Below are 19,041 nucleotides of genomic sequence, written 5' to 3'. Positions count from 1 at the left end.
GTTTTTCTCTGCAACAGAGAAGTGGTGTGTTCCTGGAACGTGCTACCAAGTATGGTGGTGGAAGTGCCGTTTAAAAGGTTTTGAAACAGGTGCATGGATTTGCAGGGAACGGAGAAACATGCATCACTCCAGGTGCAGTCTCACCAGGGCCCTGTACTCCACTGATACTGACTGACCCACCGAGTTACACCAGTACTTCAGGTCTTTCCTTTGCAAAGCAACATCTGTCGTTCCTTGTTTGTACAAATACCCGCTCAGCATTTTGTTTTCTTTCATGTAGCGTATAGCGGCCAGCTTCTCATGATAAATATATCAAATTTCAGTTTGCATAAACTTTGGTGGCGCTCAGTCAATATTGGAACTGTTTTCGCCATGGTGCGACACAAAGCAGTCACGAACCACACATCGTCAAGAGGAAGGACAGGTCAAACAAACGTTTAGTTTAGTATAATTGAATTGAATTGAATTGAATAAATTTTGTTAGCCAAATATGTATACACACAAGAAATTTGCCTTGTGCTTTGCTCGCAAGTAACACCACGATACACAGTAGACAATTAAAAATAAAACATTATAATTTAAACATGTGAAGAATGAAATAAAATACCAGTGCAAACGGAAGCTACAGACTTTTGGCTGTTGAGTAGAGCTAATGCTCGGGGAATTTATTATCATGTGTACCGAGGTACAGTAAAAAGCTTTTTTGTTGAATGGCCCTTAAATTATATTCCCTTCGTCCAAGGAATAGGACTGAGTACAAATTATGACAATTCTACATTCTTATTTTCTTTTCCTGCATCTGATTTTCTTGAATTGCTCTGCTTAAAAGACAATCTTTCCGCAGCTAAAGTTTCATACTCAACAGAAATTCAAGCTAGGTTTGCTTATTTTTATTTGCAATGAAGTTGATTGTAATGGGGGATTCTGTACGAAGTTTTAAACCCAGACTCAATGTGCTTCTACCTTCTTAGTGTGAATTGACTCCTCACCTCATCATTCAGAGGCTGTGTTTTTCATAAGGTCATAAGTTATAGGAGCAGATTTAGGCAATTCGGCCCATCAAGTCTACTCTGCCATTCAATCATGGCTGATCTTCAGTTCCAATACTGATCTCTCCCTCCTAATCCCATTCTCCTGCCTTCTCCCCATAACCTCTGACACCCATACTAATCAAGAATCTATCTATCTCTGCCTTAAATATATCACTGACTTGGCCTCCACAGCCATCTGTGGCAAAGAATTCCACAGATTCACCAACCTCTGACTAAAGAAATTCCTCCTCATCTCCTTCCTTAAAGAACGTCCTATAATTCTGAGGCTTTGAGCTTTAGTCCTAGACTCTCCCATTAGTGGAAACATCCTCTCCACATCTACTCTATCCAAGCCTTTCACTATTCTGTATGATTCAGAGGTCCCCTCTCATTCTTTTAAACTCCAGCGAGTACCAAGCCCAGTGATGACAAACACTCATCATAGGTTAACCTACTCGTTCCTGGGATCATTCTTGTAAACCTCCTCTGGATCCTCTCCAGCGCCAGCACATCCTTCCTCAGATATGGTGCCCAAAATTGCTCACAATATTCCAAATACGGCCTTATCAATGCCTTATAGTGCCTCAACATTACATCCCTCTTTTAGTATTCTAGCCCTCTTGAAATAAATGCTAGCATTGCATTTGCCATCCTTACTACTGATTCAACTTGCAGATTAACTTTTGGGGAATCCTGCACCAGCACTTCCAAGTCCCTTTGCACCTCTTATTTCTGGATTCTCTCCCCATTTAGAAAATAGTCTATGACTTTATTCGTACGACAAAAATGCATGACTCCACATTTTGCTACACTATATTCCATCTGCCACTTCTCTGTCCACTCTTCCAACCGGTCCAAGTCCTTCTGTAGAGTCCCAGCTTTCTTTACACTACCTGCCGCTCCACTTATTTTCATATCATCTGCAAATTTGGCCACATAGCCATCAGTCCCCTCATCCAAATCATTAATATACAGTCTGATCAATATATTAATATACGGTCAGTCTAACCGGTTCTCATTATTCTGCTTTGCTCCCTTCTTGTGTAATACTGACAAATTTTCAATCATCTCGAACCACTCCTGAATCTAGTGATCTTGATATATCACAATTAAGTGATAATTGGTGGAACTCTGCTACTCGCTGGCAACCAACCAGAAAATGCCCCCTTTTTTGCAACGTTGCCTTCTGCCATCCAGCCAACGTGCTATCCATGCTAATATCTGCCCTTTGATACCATGGGCTCTCATCTTCATTAGCGGCCTCACGTTTGGCACCTTATCAAGGGCTTTCTGAAAATCTAAGTAAACAACATATACTGATTCTCCTTTCACGATCCTGCAATTTTCTTCTTCAAAGAATTCCAGCAGATTTTCCAGGCAAGACATTCCCTTCACAAAACCATGCTGACTTCAGTCTACTTTCACATGAACTCCATAACCTCTTCCTTTACAATGGATTCTAAAATCTTAACAACCTCAGAAGTCAGTCTAACCGGTTCTCATTATTCTGCTTTGCTCCCTTCTTGTGTAATACTGACAAATTTTCAATCATCTCGAACCACACCTGAATCTAGTGATCTTGATATATCACAATTAAGTAATAATTGATGTTCAACAAATTCCCTCTTGACATCAGTTATCATGACGAAGGTATTTATTCACAAAAAGCTGGAGTAACTCAGCAGGTCAGGCAGCATCTCAGGAGAGAAGGAATGGGCGACGTTTCGGGTCGAGACCCTACTTCATGACAGTCAGTTTAGAGCAATAATAACCTTCAATAAGGGAATGTGGTTCACCGACTCCGCAATCGTATTAGTTAGCTTGGACCAGGCAGTATTCACCATATTTCGTAATCGCCTTCGCTCCTGGGTGTTTGAGTTACCAAACTGGGCTGTTATTTAACTGTCACTCCTTTTTTCTAGGATTAAAATATCGAGTACGAAAGAGCTTTGCTTTAAAGTGAGGGGGGCAACGTTTAAAAGAGGGCAGTGGTTGAACCCAGATACGTTAGTGGCATTTAAAAGACCAATTAACCTACAAACCCGCATGGCTTGTGGGAGGAAACTGGAGCACCTTGAAGAAACCCCCACGGTTACAGGGAGAACATACAAACTCTGCAGAGATAGTACCTGACGTGAGGGTCGAACCCTGGTCTCTAGTTTACTGTGAGGCAGCAGATATGCCAGCGTTGGCACTGTGCCATACGTTCATCAGTTCACAAGTGATAGGAGCAGAATTAGGCAATTCGTCCCTTCAAGTCTACTCCGCCATTCAATCCCTTCCTTCTAACCCCATTCTCACTGCCATAACCCCTGACACCCGTACCACTGAACTACTTTAATTTAACTTCCTCAGCTGCCATCGAATTCAAATTCTGATCAATCACTACTGTAGTATTATGGTTAGGTTTAAATATTGTTTTATTTATTTAAATCATTGTTTTATTTGAATTTGATTCTCAAAATGTTTTAATTTTATATCACATTTCTTTTTCAGCATGCAGAACAAAACCTATTCCCTGATTTTCATGCTAATTGGCTCGGAAGCATTTCTCATGATTTTTGTCTTGAAACTTGACATTATTGGGTCAAGCCTTTTGTTTCAGGTTGAGGAAAAAAACACCACTTATATGCACTTAAACCTGAAACCATGGCAAAAATTAAAATGTCTCTCTCCATATGGAGGGAACTGGTAAGCCTTTATAACATATAATATACTTTAGTCTTCTCTAGTACTGTGGGCTTGAGTTCCTTTTCCCTGCGTGCTTGGTGTCGATCAGAAATTGGTTGAGGCAACCATGGGGTGGCACATTGGCGCAACTGCTAGAGACCAGGGTTCGTTCCTGACCTCTGGTGCTGTCTGTGCGGAGTTTGCATGTTCTCCCTGTAACCATGTGGGTTTCATCTGGGTGCTCCGATTTCTTCCCACACCCCAAAGACGTATGGGTTTATAGGTTAATTGTCCTCTGTAAATCTGTGTAGGAAAATAACTGCAGATGTTGGTACAAATCGAAGGTATCACAAAATGCTGGAGTAACTCAGCGGGTCAGTCAGCATCTCAGGAGAGAAGGAATGGGTGACTTTTCGGGTCGAGACCCTTCTTCAGACTCCTTTATATTTTATTATTAGATGTCGGTGACTAGTCTGTCTCCTGTGATGGAGATAGTGAGATCCAGACATGGTAGGGAGATGTCGGAGATGGTCCAAGTATATTTAAGAGCAGGATGGAAATTACTGGTGAAATGTATGAAGTCAGTAAGTTCTGCATGGGTACAAGACTGGCCTCGACCCGAAACTTCACCCATTCCTTCTCTCCTGAGATGCTGCCTGACCCGCAGAGTTACTCCAGCATTTTGGGATACCTTCGATAACCTAGAGCTAGTGGAAAGGGGTGATGGATGGTCTGTATGGACTCTATTCACAAAATGCTGGAGTAACTCAGCAGGTCAGGCAGCATCTCGGGAGAGAAGGTATGGACTCGGTGGGCCAAAGGTCATGTTTCCATGCTGTATAGGTCTAGTTTCCTTGTTGAATCGGGCAAGAGTTTACAAACCTCTACTACGTCCCCTAAATAGATTTCCATGGTTGCCTCCCTCTCCCCATAATAGATCCCAGGAAATCCCCAGGCAAGGCTGGAGGAGAGGAGATGCAATGTTGAACTAAAGAACTGCAGGTGCTGATTTAGAAAGGATTTATAAAGTGCAAGAGTAACTCAGCAGGTCAGCAGCAGTGCAGAACATGGGTCAGGGAGTCCTGACCTGAAAAATCACCTATCCATATTCTCCAGAAATGCTGCCTAATTCGCTGAGTCACTCCAGCACTTTGTGCCGTTAAGGTGCAATATTACTTGTCTCTGGGGGTCAAGGAAAGTGTGTTCATGTCGCGGCCCTGTTTCCACCAATTGTTCCACCACCGTGCACGAAGCACAAGAACCACAAGATGCAATTGTATGCAGATGCCGAGAAGTGTTTTCAGCTCCGGCTAAACAATTTCTAATCTTGTGATGTGGACTCAATGGGAAGACTTGTCTCTGGAGCATTTAAGAACCATTTATTCAGGCACAGCATGGAGGGATATAGACCGTGTGCACGTTGATGGGATTAAATTGATACCAAGGTTGGTACCAAGCTCAGGCTTTGTGTTGCAAAAGGCCTGCGTTGTACTGTTCCACATTCTATCTCCTTTGTGTTTGGAACCAGGATATTTTTCCAAGCACATAGAAAGAGATCTCAGTCTAAATACCATGAATTCTGGTATCAGGAACATTTTACCCATGGCATATTTCCTTTATTAAATTTCATCCAGGAAACTTAGAATGAAAAATGCTTGTAGGCTTTTGGTCAGCCAAAAATGTGAAGAGTGTGTAGGAAGGAACTGCAGATGCTGGTTTAAATCTAGGATACACACAAAATGCTGGGATAACTCAGAGGGACAGGCAGTATCTCTCGAGGGAAGGAATGGGTGGCGTTACCCATTCCTTCTCTCCAGACATGCTGACTGAACCGCTGAGTGACTACAGCATTTTGTGTCTGTAAACGTGGAACAATGATTGGATTTCTCATATATAGTAATTCAATTTTGTGATCTGTATTCAGGTTGTGGTTATATTGTAATTTCTTTCTTTGGCTTTGAATGTTTGGACATGACATGCATGTTCTTTCCAGTACAATGAACTTGTAGATCTATTTTCAAATTTTTGTTTCTGTAGGACATTTGAAAGAAATGACTGCAGCTGTAGAATTTTGCAATCAGGAATGGTTACACATAGTTTTGAAAAATTTAACATTGGGGAACAAAATTTGGCAATCAAAAACCGAAGAAGATTGCAACATGAACAATATAAAAAACGGTAAGTAAATTATAGGTGCACTATACATAAGCGTGTATTATCTTTGTATTGCAGGGTTTTGTATACTTTTCAAAAATGTCATGAATTTATATTGGATCATTTTTGGTCTCAAGATATTCTAAAGCACTTTTATAGACAAATAATTACCTCCAGTATAATCATTGGTCTACTCTGAGCTATAATGTAGGAATCAATCTGAACGCAGCAAGCTCCCAATAACAGCAATGAAATAATGATCAGATCATCTGTTTTTAGGTACTGTTGAATGGGGGATAAATATTGCCAAAGATACTTTCTTGTGGAAGAACAAATGGGCGTCACAGTGACACAACTGGTAGAACCACTGCCTCAAACCTTCTATTTTTCTTTGAGTGCTGTGTGGTCTGTGTGGAGTTGGCATGTTCCCTGTGACCGCATAGGTTTCCTCTGCATGCTCCGGTTTCTTTCCACATCCCAAAGACATATGGATTTGTGGGTTAATTGGCCTCTGTAAAACAAAGAGTGCTCCTAGTGTGTAAGGAGTGGATGAGAAAGTTGAATACCATAGAATGCTGGTCCACATGCACTCAGTGTACCAAAGGGCCTGTTCAATGCTATATCTCCAAACTCTGACTTAAACTAATCTGAGATACCAGATGTTGGCTTATTTTCTCTCCAAGGCCACATCCGTAAAAGTGCAAGATACACGATACTTTGCCTAGCCTTTCAATCTCATATCAGTGGAACAGAGAGCAGTGGCATTGTGGTGAGTGGAGAAGTGGATAAATAAACGGGCCTTTGGCGTTAGGGGACTGAAGGGATGGTAATTTAGTGATTGTGTGTTGAGTTTGCTCATTTTCACTATGATCACGTGCTTTCCTCTTTCCTCTCGCATCCCAAAGGTGTGCATATTGGTTGCTTAAATGGCCACTCTAAATTGCCATTTAAGTGGGGTCGAATTTGTGCGAAGCAATGAGAATGTGGGGAAAATAAATATGATAAGGATGAGCGGGTGTTTAATGCTCAGTGTGAACTCAGTGAGCCATAGGGCCTGTTTCATGCTTGTGAATCCTCAGCCATCACCCGAACAACTTATTCAATCATTTATCTCCTTGTTGCTACCAGCATCTTTCTCTGTATACGTCAGTCTGAGTCATTATTAACTATACTTCATCATTCTTATTCTTTTAACCATTTGGAAAGTAAACTGCTGAATGAGAGCTTACTTCTACCATTGTAAAGGTATTGGTGTGCTTTCTTGGCCATTACTTCGATATGGGTAGTCTCAGACAAATTACTGGTGATATTTACTCAGAGGAACGTGAAGCTTTCAACCATCTCTACTTCAGTGCTGTCTATGTATACCACTTCACTTCCTGAAGTTTACTGCTCCATTGCAAATTCCCCTCAAAGTATGGATACTTTGAAGAGGTACTCCTCTCTCTAACAGTTCTTTGAGACCCACTCTAGCTGCTCCCCCTCTGTGATTCCTGCTGATATTCCATTTTCTGACCCAGACTTGCTACCACAGCCACTTTTGCTTCAATCTGAAGAAGGGTCCCGACCCAAAAAGTTGCCTGTCCAGCTTCTGCAACACCCTGTGCCTCTTGGTTCAGACTAGAGTTTTGCAGTTTGCATCAACTGCAGTTTCTTAAACATTGCAATAGTACCTGCCTCAACTACCTCCTCCAACAGCTCGTTCCATACACTCACCGCCCTTTGTGTGAAAAACATGCCCCTCAGGCTCCTATTAAATCTTTCCCTCCTCACTTTAAACCTATGTCCTCTGGTTCTTGATTCCCCTACTCTGGGCAGTAGACTCTGTGCATCTACCCAATCTATTCTTCTCATGATTTTGTATACCTCTACAATATCACATCACATCCTCCTGCATTCCAAGGCTGCAATGCTAGCCTGCTCAGACTCTCTCTATAGCTCAGGCCCTTGAGTCCTGGCAACAGCCTCATAAATCTTCTTTGCACTCTTTCCAATATTAGGGAATTTGATCCTTATGCTAGCCCTCTCTTTATGTGGCTAAATAGTGTAACATATCTGGTGCTATTAAACGTTGGATATATTTTTGTTTGCACCATTGGACAGAAGCTTAGCAAAATAAAGTACTATCACATCCATACCTGTATTTCCATATTTCACATGGCATAGATGGAGGCCATTCAGCCCTTCATTTCCATCTAATCGGTTCCATTCTTCCATGTATTTCCTTGTAAACCATTCTCCCGTGCATGCCTATCAGCTCTCCCTTGTTTCTCCGACCAACCGCTCAGGTGTATGGCAATTTACAATGGCCAATTAGTCCACTGACCTGCACAGCATTGGGGGAATGAAAGGAAACCAGAATACCCTGGGGAACTGTTCGTAGTTTCACCTGCACCATATTCATGGTTATTCCATTGCTTATGCCCTTAATGGATGACTCCTATTAAGAAAAAGAGTAAGGACACTAATTAAGAGGTTGATAGTTAGAACATTTATTTTTCTATATTAAGATTAAATATTTATTCCCCACCCATTTTTTTGGTACCATTTCAGCAGTTACAGGAAGGAGATGAGGAGGAATTTCTTTAGTCACAGGGTGGTGAATCTTTGGAATTCATTGCCACTGAAGTCTGTGGAAGTCAAGTCAACGGATATTTTTAAGGCAGAGATTAATAGATCTTGATTAGTACGGGTGTCCGGGGTTATGGGGAGAAGGCCAGAGAATGGGGCTAAGAGGGAAAGATAGATCACCCATGATTGAATGGTGGAGAAGACTTGATGGCCTAATTTTGCTCCTATCATCTATGAACTTATGAACATTTATAATCTTAATGTGACTGCATGTAGATTTGCAGCAGACTTGTGATCCATGATAATGATTTTGACAAAAGCAAAGGAGTATTTTCAAAGTTGCATTGTTCTTAGTGTAATGCCGATTTCTATACAGAAATGAATCGCCTGCAAAGAAAATTATCATTGCGCAACCTAATTCTCCTCTGAGCTACCCTACTCATGGAGTTGAAGTAAAACCACTCTACTCTATTCTCATCCCAGGTTTGTACATTGGTTTTGTTTCTCAATAAACAGATGAATTATTACAAGTTAATTTTTCCACTTGACATGAAAACTGAAATCTTTTACATTTTGAACACTTAGGCCTAGCCGTGCATGGTGTTGAGAGAAAAATATATAAAGTACGTATAACCTTAATGCATCCAATACTGGTACAAAGAAATCATTCATTTGTTTCTGGGAAATTGTCCAAAATACTTTGTATAATGGACCACATTTGAATGGTAATTAATTATTTGCTTTTTGTACCAAGGTCAAACTGACAGCGACTCAAGGAGTATTTAATACAATTGTTGACACTTCTGATGGTGTCGTAAATGGATTAGGTGAAAACGAATTGACAATAACAAGTCCAAGTTTGGCAATCGTCAACAGTATCCTCAAACATGTAACTTATACAAGCAGAAAGTACCAAATTGACTCTACTGATTTAGGTAAGCACAGTACTTAACATTGACATTTCCATTGTCGGTCAGGGTTGAGGTAAGATGAAGCAGGATGCAAGACTCACTACAAACAAAATCAATTTGCTCACTTAAAAAGTAACCAATTTCATAAATGAATGAAGAAATCACAGCAACTTCTAATAAAACCTGGGTAATTTCCTCAGAAAAAATACAACGTGAAGAGAAACCTATACGTAAAAGGATTGATCGAGTGAAAACTATCACAATCAGCTCCATTCTTCCCGCCGAGGATGTCTGCAACACGTGTTTATTTAAAATGTTATATAATTATTGAAATTAAATATCGATATTTGACTCCTCACATGAGGTCACAATCCCCCATTTACAATGATAGCACCATTGATCAATTGATTTTGGAATACAGCATGGAAACAGGCCCTTCGGCCCATTGAATCCACATCAACCATCGATACCCGTTCATATTAGATTTATGTAGTCCCACTTTCACATCCACTACGCACTAGGGGCAACTTGCAGCAGACAATCAAACTACAAATCCACACATCTTTGGGATGTGGAAGGGAAACGGAGCACCTGGAGGAAATACAAGCAGTCACAAAGTGAAAGTGCAAACTCCACACGGACAGCATCCATACTCAAACCCGGGCTCTAGCTCTTCCAGCTACACTGTGCTTTCTATAGCAAAAGACTACTGAAAACATAATGGAGGATTAATTTAGGTTCACTATACGATTCTAAGATGTTTGTACCGAGTTTATTGAATCATCTCTTAACGACATATTTACTATATTTTTCTCCTATATTTTGTGGTAAATTGGATAAACACACGTTGTTCTCCAATCACTAAGATTAAAGAATGGGCATTGAGATGCACAATGTCTCCTGTTTAGAATGTGTGCATCTCTGTGGCTATTCTTTCATCTTAGTGATTGGGGAACAGAATGTAATCTTCTGGTTCACAACTGTCACAAGTTTCTTGTAGTGGGCACAGGGCTGTTTCAATGTTGGGATAGCGATTCACTGCGCAAATGCCCTCAGAAGGTCAATGACTACTAAAAAAAATTGTCCTTCAATTATCAGATTGGGAGATGGGAGAGGGGAGGGGAGGGGAAGGAGGAGGGGCGGGGGGAGGGGAGGGGGGGAGGGTGCTGCACCAATGCAGGAGAGGTTTGGGCCTCTTGGTCTAGTTTTTCAATAAATTTACTCTGATTCATTAAGGTTTATTCAACATAAATATTTTCATGACTGTCATCATACCATTAAATGAATGCTCTTTGCTTTGGTTTTTTAAGCAATCAACAGTTTTTATCTTTAGTAAATTTGTTGTGCAAGTATGTTTAACCCATTGCCTATAATTATTAAAAATTACCGTTTTTGTAAAAGTGTCTTTTCAGTTTGAAGAGTATATTGCTGATTTTGCAATCCTCATCAGAGTGCCCCCAATGACTAGGCTATTTGACCCTGGACCAGGTAACATTTTATGAAGATTTTTTTAATGAAGAATTTAGATTACATAAATCAGTAGAGATTAACTTATTGTTAAAGCAAGACTTAATTTGTGTTAACATTAGATAAAACAGACTTGCAATAAATTTGAAGGCAGAAATGAATCAATTTATAGAATGGAATTTATTGCTGCAATTAATTTCATTTTTTTTAATCCTTATTCCAGATAATAGCATCAACTCCTTGGTGACAATAGTGACGAAGACATTCTTGAGATATCATAAGCTTCGGAAGTTAATAAGTAGTATTCGAACATTTTACCCAAACATTACGATAATCATTGCAGATGATAGTGAAACTCCTGAAAAAATTGAAGGACCACACATCCAGCAATACATAATGCCATTTGCAAAAGTATAGTAATACCTTTTTCTTTTCTATTTAAAATACTGAAAAGTTAACTCAAAGTTATTTTCATATAAAAGTGAAGACAAATGTATTTATTCACAAAATGCTGGAGTAACTCAGCAGTAACAAATGTAGGTCCCTTACAATCAGAGACAGGTGAATTTATAAAGGGAAACAAGGAAATGGCAGAACAGTTAAATGGGCACTTTGGTTTTGTCTTCACTAAGGAAGACATGACCAAACACCCAGAAATACTCGGGGACCAAAGATCGAGTGGGAGGGAGGAACTGAAGGGAATCCACATGAGTCAGGAAATGCTGTTAGGTAAACTGTTGGGACTGAAGGCAGATAAATCCCCAGGGCCTGATGGTTTGCATCCCAGAGTACTCAAGGAGGTGGCCCTAGATATCGTGGATGCATTGGTGATCATTTTCCAATTTTCTATGGACTGGATCAGTTCCTGTAGACTGGACGGTAGCTAATGTAACCCCACTTTTTAAGAAAGGAGGGAGAGAGAAAACAGGGGATGATAGGCCAGTTGGCCTTCCATCGGTGATGTTTCCGATCGAGATCCTTCTTCAGACTGAATTTTCCGACAGGATCTGTCAAAGTCAGCATGGATTTATGAAAGGGAAATCAAGCTTGACTAATCTTCTGGAATTTTTTGAGGATGCAACAAGAAGAATGGATAAAGGAGAGCCAGTGGATGTGGTGTATCTGGACTTTCAAAAAGCCTTTGACAAGGTCCCACACAAGTTAGAGTGCAAATTTAGAGCACATGGTATTGGGGTAGGGTATTGACATGGATAGAGAACTGGTTGGCAGAAAGGAAGCAGAGAAGGAACTAACAGGTCCTTTTCAGAATGACAGGCAGTGACTAGTGGGGTGCCGCTAGGCTCTGTGCTGGGACCCGGGTTATTTACAATATATATGAACGATCTGGGCAGTGGGCAGGTTTCATAGACCTGCACGGGAAGGTAGACACTCCCGCCCCCACGAGTCTCGGGCAGACGAGGCTCATCAGCCTGGGAAGGCAGTCCATCTAAGAGAGGGAAAACTCTGATCTAAAACCTCCACTGCCTTGTGGCCATATCGAGTCATGGAAAAGGCTCCAGGAGCAAACCTCAAGAAAATCCAGAGTCGGAGTCCCTAAGGCAGTTCGTCGTTGTCTACAACCTCGTTCTGGCAGCTCCTGCGCCGGCGCTGGTGCTAAACTGTAACGGCTCTGCTGTTCCTTTCGATCAATCAGCGACGTGGAGAGGGGGGACGTGCTGCATGGGCAACAGCCTGTCCTTCAAATGACATCGCCCAGGCTTGCATCCGACCACACATCACTGCAAACCTACACCTACAACCTGGAGAGGACACTCCAGCTTCGCCTGTGGCGTTGACACAACATGGGGAGCAACAGTTACCGGCTATGTCATCGCTAGATTGGCGTAACGCGAGGCGCCAGGGGTTGCTCCCGAAGGATCTCACTGGACAGTTTGCAGAGGCTTTTGAGAGAGAACCTGGCACCTCGTGTCCTGGAGACTCTGCAACAGAGAAGTGGGAAACTGCGGGACTCCATGCACCACACAGCCTTGGCTGGCTTTGGGAAGAAGATCTCAAAGACACACGACTGGTTTGAGGCCAAGTCGACCGAGATGACTCCCGTCATCGAAGCCAAGCGCGCCACCCTAGCCGAGTACAAGCGGTCAGCCAACGAGAAGAACCGCAGATCCTTAGGGCTGCCAGGAACAGGGCTCAGCAGACTGCCAGGCGTTGCGCCAATGAATACTGGACAAAGGTTAGTGAGGACATCCAGATGGCCGCCATAACGGGGAACATCAGGGGAATGTACGATGGCATTAAGAAGGCACTAGGACCAGTCCAGAGCAAGACAGCCCCCCTCAAATCCTCCACTGGGGAAGTAATCACAGACAAATGCCAACAGATGGGGAGATGGGTGGAACACTACTCTGACCTCTACTGTGTCCCCCTCAGCCCTTAACGCCATCGAGTGCCTGCCGACCATGGATGAGTTAGATGGAGAGCCGACGGTAGAAGAGCTCAGCAAGGCCATTGACAGCCTGGCCTCAGGCAAGGACCCAGGCAGCGACGGGGTTCCCCCTGACCTGATCAAGCACTGCAAGACTACGTTACTGCTTCCTTTGCATGAAGTCCTCTGCCAGTGCTGGCAAGAAGGAGCTGTACCGCAGGACATGAGGGATGCCACGATCATTACCCTCTACAAGTACAAGGGCGAGAGAAGTGACTGCAACAACTACAGAGGCATCTCCCTCCTCAACATCGTCGGCAAGGTCTTTGCTCGGGTCATCTTGATCCGCCTGCAGAAGAAGCTGGCAGAATGTGTCTACCCAGAGTCACAGTGCGGTTTCCAAGCTGGAAGGTCAACAGTAGACATGGTCTTCTCCCTTCGCCAGCTCCAGGAGAAGTGCAGAGAACAGCGGATGCCCCTGTATATTGCTTTCATTGACCTCACCAAGGTGTTTGACTTTGTCAGCAGAGATGTCCTATTCAAGGCTCTCCCAAAGATCGACTGCCCACCAAAACTGCAGAGCATGATAGAATCCTTCCACATCAACACGAAGGGGACAGTGCAGGTCAATGACAGTTTCTCGGAGCCCTTCGACATCCGCAGTGGCGTCAAACAAGGCTGCGTCCTCGCTCCCACACTCTTTGGGATTTTCTTCACTCTGCTCCTGAAACATGCCTTCGGCACCGCAACAGAGGGGATCTACCTGCGTACTAGATCAGATGGCAGGCTCTTCAACCTCACCCACCTCACAGCCAAGACAAAAGTACGTGAAGCTTTCATCAGAGACATGTTGTTCGCCGATGACACAGCAGCTGTGTCCCACACCCAGCAGGAACTACAGTCATTGATGGACCGCTTCTATCGGGCTTGCAAGGACTTTGGGCTGACCATCAGCCTGAAGAAGACGAACTTCCTGGGACAGGATACAGAGGCACCGCCTGTCATCACCATCGACGACTACGAACTCGATGCCGTCCATCAGTTCACGTACCTCGGCTCCACCATCACTGACAACCTCTCCTTGGACACAGAGGTTGAACAGAGGATCGGGAAGGCAGCTACAACTCTCGCTCTCCACACAACTCGAGTGTGGACCAAACCAAAGCTGACAGTGAAGACAAAGGTAGCAGTCTGCAACGCCTGTGTCAACAGCACGCTGCTGTACGGCAGTGAGACATGGACTACATATGAAAGACTGGAGAGAAGACTCAACACCTTCCACCTTAGAAGCATCCGCCATATCCTGGGTATATCCTGGCAAGACAGAGTGTCCAACGCCAAGATTCTGTCTGGCGCTGGCCTTCCCAGTATGTACACTCTACTCAGTGTAGGCTGCGGTGGCTGGGCCATGTACACCGCATGGAGGATGGCCATATTCCAAAAGACATCCTCTATGGAGAGCTAACATCTGGGAGGAGAACCATCGGCCGCCCCCAGCTACGTTACAAGGATGTCTGCAAGACAGATTTGAAGGTGCTCGACATCGATGTGGAGTCCTGGGAGAGCCTTGCAGCTGACCATACGAGGTGGATAGGTACCCTGAACCAACATCTCAAAACGGGGGAAGAGAAACTGATGAACGCAGTGGCAGAAAAGCGGGCACGCAGAAAGGAGCGCAGCAACGTCAACAGACCAGAGACCACACACAAATGTGACCTTTGCGACAGAGACTGTCATTGCTGCATTGGTCTCTTCAGTCACAAGCGACGCTGCTCTAGCCGAGGTGTGGAGCAAGCAGCCAACTAGGATGCATCACCAATGGTCAGCTATGACCGAGGGGGCCTAAGAAGAAATATGAATGATTTAGATGAGGAAATTAAATGTGACGTCTCCAAGTTTGCGGATGACACAAAGCTGGGTGGCAGTGTGAGCTGCGAGGAGGATGCTATGAAGCTGCAAGGTGACTTGAATAGGTTGGGTGAGCGGGGAGATGCATGGCAGTTGCAGTATAATGTGGATAAATGTGAGGTTATCCACTTTGATGACAAGAACAGGCAGATTATTATCTGAATGATGTCAGATTAGGAAAAGGATGGTTGTTGGCTCTGAGGGCCGAATGGCCTACTCCTGCACCTATTTTTCTATGTTTCTATATATTCTGGCCCATATAATTATTTCTAGTTTACTTTGGCCAACAATAGTACTAACATTTTATCAAGGGGTTCTTTTGTACAATATTCTTGATATTAATATGAATTTTGATAATAAAATTACTTCCCTTCCCAATCACAGTTTAAATAGTCCTTTTCAGCTTAGTTTCTGTTACATTTTTGTTACATATAAGAACAATTGGGGGATAAGTCTTTCAGAAATGTCAAAATATACTTTGATAATTTTAACAAAAACAAAGGATAAATACATAAGCAGAAAACACTCAAAGGTAATAAAAAAGAATTTAACACTATAATTACTGATCAACAAAATCATTAATATGATTTCAAGTAGAATGCTCCTATTTGCTTAATAATAAAATTAGTCAGAGAAATATAATTATGAACATTTAGTTATCTGTTTTTTCCTCCATTCTGATGCACAGGGATGGTTTGCTGGCAGAAATTTAGCAGTATCCCAGGTTACAACTAAGTACCTTCTTTGGGTGGATGATGATTTTGAATTTACAAAAGAAACAAAACTGGAAAAACTGGTGGAAGTATTGGAAAAGACAAACTTGGATCTGGTAAGGGGCCGCTTTTTCCAACAGATAGTTAATACAAGTCAAACACACTACAAGGGCATCTAGACATTATTCTATCTCATTATTCTATCTCACATTTTAGGTAGACTGCGCCACGATCCCCTCTCCGTGGGGGGGGGGGGGGGGGGGTGGTTGTGTGGGGTGATGTGGTTCAATGCATTCGGGCCACTGTTGGCAGTCACGGAGCCAGTTTGTTCGCCGCTATCGAAGGGGGAAAACGTAAAACGATCATTTCACAAATCACAGATTCTCCATATACATCAATCTCAACGTTGAGGAACGAGGAATCATTGTTTCCCACATCTGAGGGAGAGCCGATCACCACTGCCTCTCCCCTGGGTTCTTAGAGCAGCTTGCACTGGAACCTACCAGGGAGAAGGTAATTCTGGATTTAGTGTTGTGTAATGAACTGGATTTGATAAGGGAACTCGTGGTCAAAGAGCCATTAGAAGGTAGTGATCATAATATGATAAGTTTTAATCTACAATGTGAGAGGGAGAAGGGAAAATCGGAAGTGTCAGTATTGCGGTTGAGCAAGGGGGACTATGGAGGCATGAGAGAGGAGCTGGCCAGAGTTGACTGGAAAGATACCCTAGCAGGGAAGACGGTGGAACAACAATGTCAGGTATTTCTGGGATTATTACAGAAGGTGCAGGATCAGTTCATTCCAAAGAGGAAGAAAGATTCTAAGGGGAGTAAGAGGCAACCGTAAAATATAGCAAAGATGAACGGGAAGCCAGAGGATTGGGACTCTTTTAAAGAGCAACATAAAATAACTAAAACGGCAATACGGGGAGAAAAGATGAGGTACGAAGGTAAGCTAGCCAAGAATATAAAGGAGGATAGTAAAAGCCTCTTTAGGTATGTGAAGCGGAAAAAAATGCTTAAGACAAATATGGGTCCCTTGAAGACAGAAGCAGGTGAATTTATTATGGGGAACAAGGAAATGGCAGACGAGTTGAACAGGTACTTTGGATCTGTCTTCACTAAGGAAGACACCATCAATCTCCCCAATGTACTAGTGGACAGAGATCCTAGGGTGACGGATGAACTGAAGGAAATTCACATTAGGCAGGAAATGGTGTTGGGTAGACTGATGGGACTGAAGGCTGATAAATCCCCAAGGCCTGATGGTCTGCCTCCCAGGGTACTTAAGGAAGTGCCTCTAGAAATCATGGACGCATTGGTGATCATTTTCCAATGTTCTATAGATTCAGGATCAGTTCCTGTGGATTGGAGGGTAGCTAATTTTAAGAACTTTAAAATTTTCTTTTTAAGAAAGGAGGGAGAGAGAAAACGGGAAATTACAGACCAGTTAGCCTGACATCAGTGGTGGGGAAGATGCTGGAATCAATTATAAAAGAAGAAATTGCGGAACATTTGGATAGCAGTAACAGGATCGTCCCGAGTCAAGCAAGATTTACGAAGGAGAAATCATGCTTGACTCATCTTCTGGAATTTTTTGAGGATGTAACTAGGAAAATGGACAAGTGAGAGCCAAAGGATGTAGTGTACCTGGACTTTCAGAAAGTCTTTGATAAGGTCCCACATAGGAGATTAGTGGGCAAGATTAGAGCACCTGGTTTTGGGGGAAGGGTGCTGTCATGGACAGAAAATAGGTTGGCAGACAGGAAACAAAGAGTAGGGATTAACGGGTCCCTTTTTTAATGGCAGACAGTGACTAGTGGGGTACAGCAAGGCTCGGTGCTGGCTCGAAGGGCCGAATGGCCAACTCGTGCACCTTTTGTCGATTGTCTCTAACGTGTTTAATCTCTCAATGGCAACTGCGACATCCCAGAAATCAATAGGATGAACCACTTTTGCACTGGTTGTATTGTACACATGCCTTTATGTATAAGGATCAGACCTGTAGGCAACATTTCAGGTTCTATCTCATCAAACCCCATACATAACTATATTAGTGCAAGATTTTACTTTACTATTTACATTTATTTTACTGGAGCGACCATCATATGATGCTCTAAATCATTTTTGGTAAACTATTGTATGTGATATTTTAAGGGAAATGTTGATTTATTTAAATTGGATAAGCAACTTCACTAATTATCAAATTACACACTGTTACATGAATGAATGAATAGGTTTATTGACCAAGTATGTGCATATACAAGGAATGTGCCTTGGTGCTCCGCTCACAAATAACAACACAAACACCAACACAATCACAAATATCCAGGCTACAATATTTTTTATACATTTAAGTCCACCATATCAGCCAATAATAAATCTTATTTCCCACAGGTTGGTGCCCCTGTGCAAGGGCATCAGTTCACGTTCAAGCTTTGGTACGAAGAAGGAGATGATGAAGGGGACTGTGTGGTTACCCAGAGAGGTGGTTTTCACCCACTGGATGGATTTCCAAGCTGTGAGGTTACCAGCATTGTGGTGAACTTTTTCCTTGCCAAGACAGAAAAAGTATGGGGTGTTGGTTTTGATCCTCGTATGGCAAGAGTAGCTCATACAGGTAATTTATATCACTGTATGTTCACACTGGTAATTCTGACTGGACTAGCCAGGTTTTAATTGTTTATTTATCTGCATGGATAGTTATTTAAAATTATTCAGTTTTTCAAGAAGATTGGTGAATGAAGTGGCAGACATATTTCATTTAATTTGACCTGATCCCCACAGAACTACTGACTTTTCACCAGACAAGGACAGCACACTGGTGTAGTTTGTAGAGCTGCCGTCTCACATTGCCAGAGCCCCGGGTTCAATCTTGACCATTAGCATTTTTTTTTAGCTTATAGGACTTGATATTACAATCCCTTCTATAATTGGCACCTTCTTGATCTCTTGAGTGGGGGGTAGGGGTAAAGACTTCATTGGGGTCATCAGGTGGGCACCCTCCTTCTTTGGTGTTTCGTGATAGGCCCACGACACCTCCAGAGGGCTCAACAGCGACACCTGGCGTCCCAGGTACGCTCCCCTCCGTTTTTACCCCTCTTGCTGGTCATTTTGCAGCCCAGTTGGAGTCCTTCCTCTTCAGCCACAGCCAGTTGCTGCTTCGCTCAGCAGCCTCTGACAGCGACCTGACGGCTTGCCGGCAGGCCATTAAAAAAATAATTTTGTATT

At 42.8% G+C, this 19,041-nt stretch overlaps 1 protein-coding gene across 2 annotated transcripts in view; it reads left to right on the top strand.

Moving 5' to 3' along the window:
- Nucleotides 1-19,041, top strand: part of LOC144607548 (beta-1,4 N-acetylgalactosaminyltransferase 2-like) — a 41,655-nt gene that overhangs the window by 18,894 nt on the left and 3,720 nt on the right. Inside the window, exons 2-10 of one of the 2 annotated variants that reach the window (XM_078424446.1) lie at nucleotides 3,528-3,722; nucleotides 5,739-5,879; nucleotides 8,803-8,909; nucleotides 9,012-9,049; nucleotides 9,181-9,361; nucleotides 10,739-10,825; nucleotides 11,028-11,215; nucleotides 15,787-15,927; nucleotides 18,208-18,430. In XM_078424446.1, coding sequence (XP_078280572.1) covers nucleotides 3,529-3,722; nucleotides 5,739-5,879; nucleotides 8,803-8,909; nucleotides 9,012-9,049; nucleotides 9,181-9,361; nucleotides 10,739-10,825; nucleotides 11,028-11,215; nucleotides 15,787-15,927; nucleotides 18,208-18,430 — 1,300 coding nt within the window. In that variant the 5' untranslated portion in view covers nucleotide 3,528. The remainder of the gene's footprint in view (nucleotides 1-3,527; nucleotides 3,723-5,738; nucleotides 5,880-8,802; nucleotides 8,910-9,011; nucleotides 9,050-9,180; nucleotides 9,362-10,738; nucleotides 10,826-11,027; nucleotides 11,216-15,786; nucleotides 15,928-18,207; nucleotides 18,431-19,041) is intronic. The other variant, XM_078424445.1, reaches the window with a different exon arrangement.

Source organism: Rhinoraja longicauda, chromosome 29 (genome assembly GCF_053455715.1).
Source record: "Rhinoraja longicauda isolate Sanriku21f chromosome 29, sRhiLon1.1, whole genome shotgun sequence".
Lineage (NCBI taxonomy): Eukaryota > Metazoa > Chordata > Chondrichthyes > Rajiformes > Arhynchobatidae > Rhinoraja > Rhinoraja longicauda.
The sequence above is the reverse complement of the archived record's forward strand: the minus strand, read 5'-3'. Positions and strand labels throughout refer to the sequence as shown.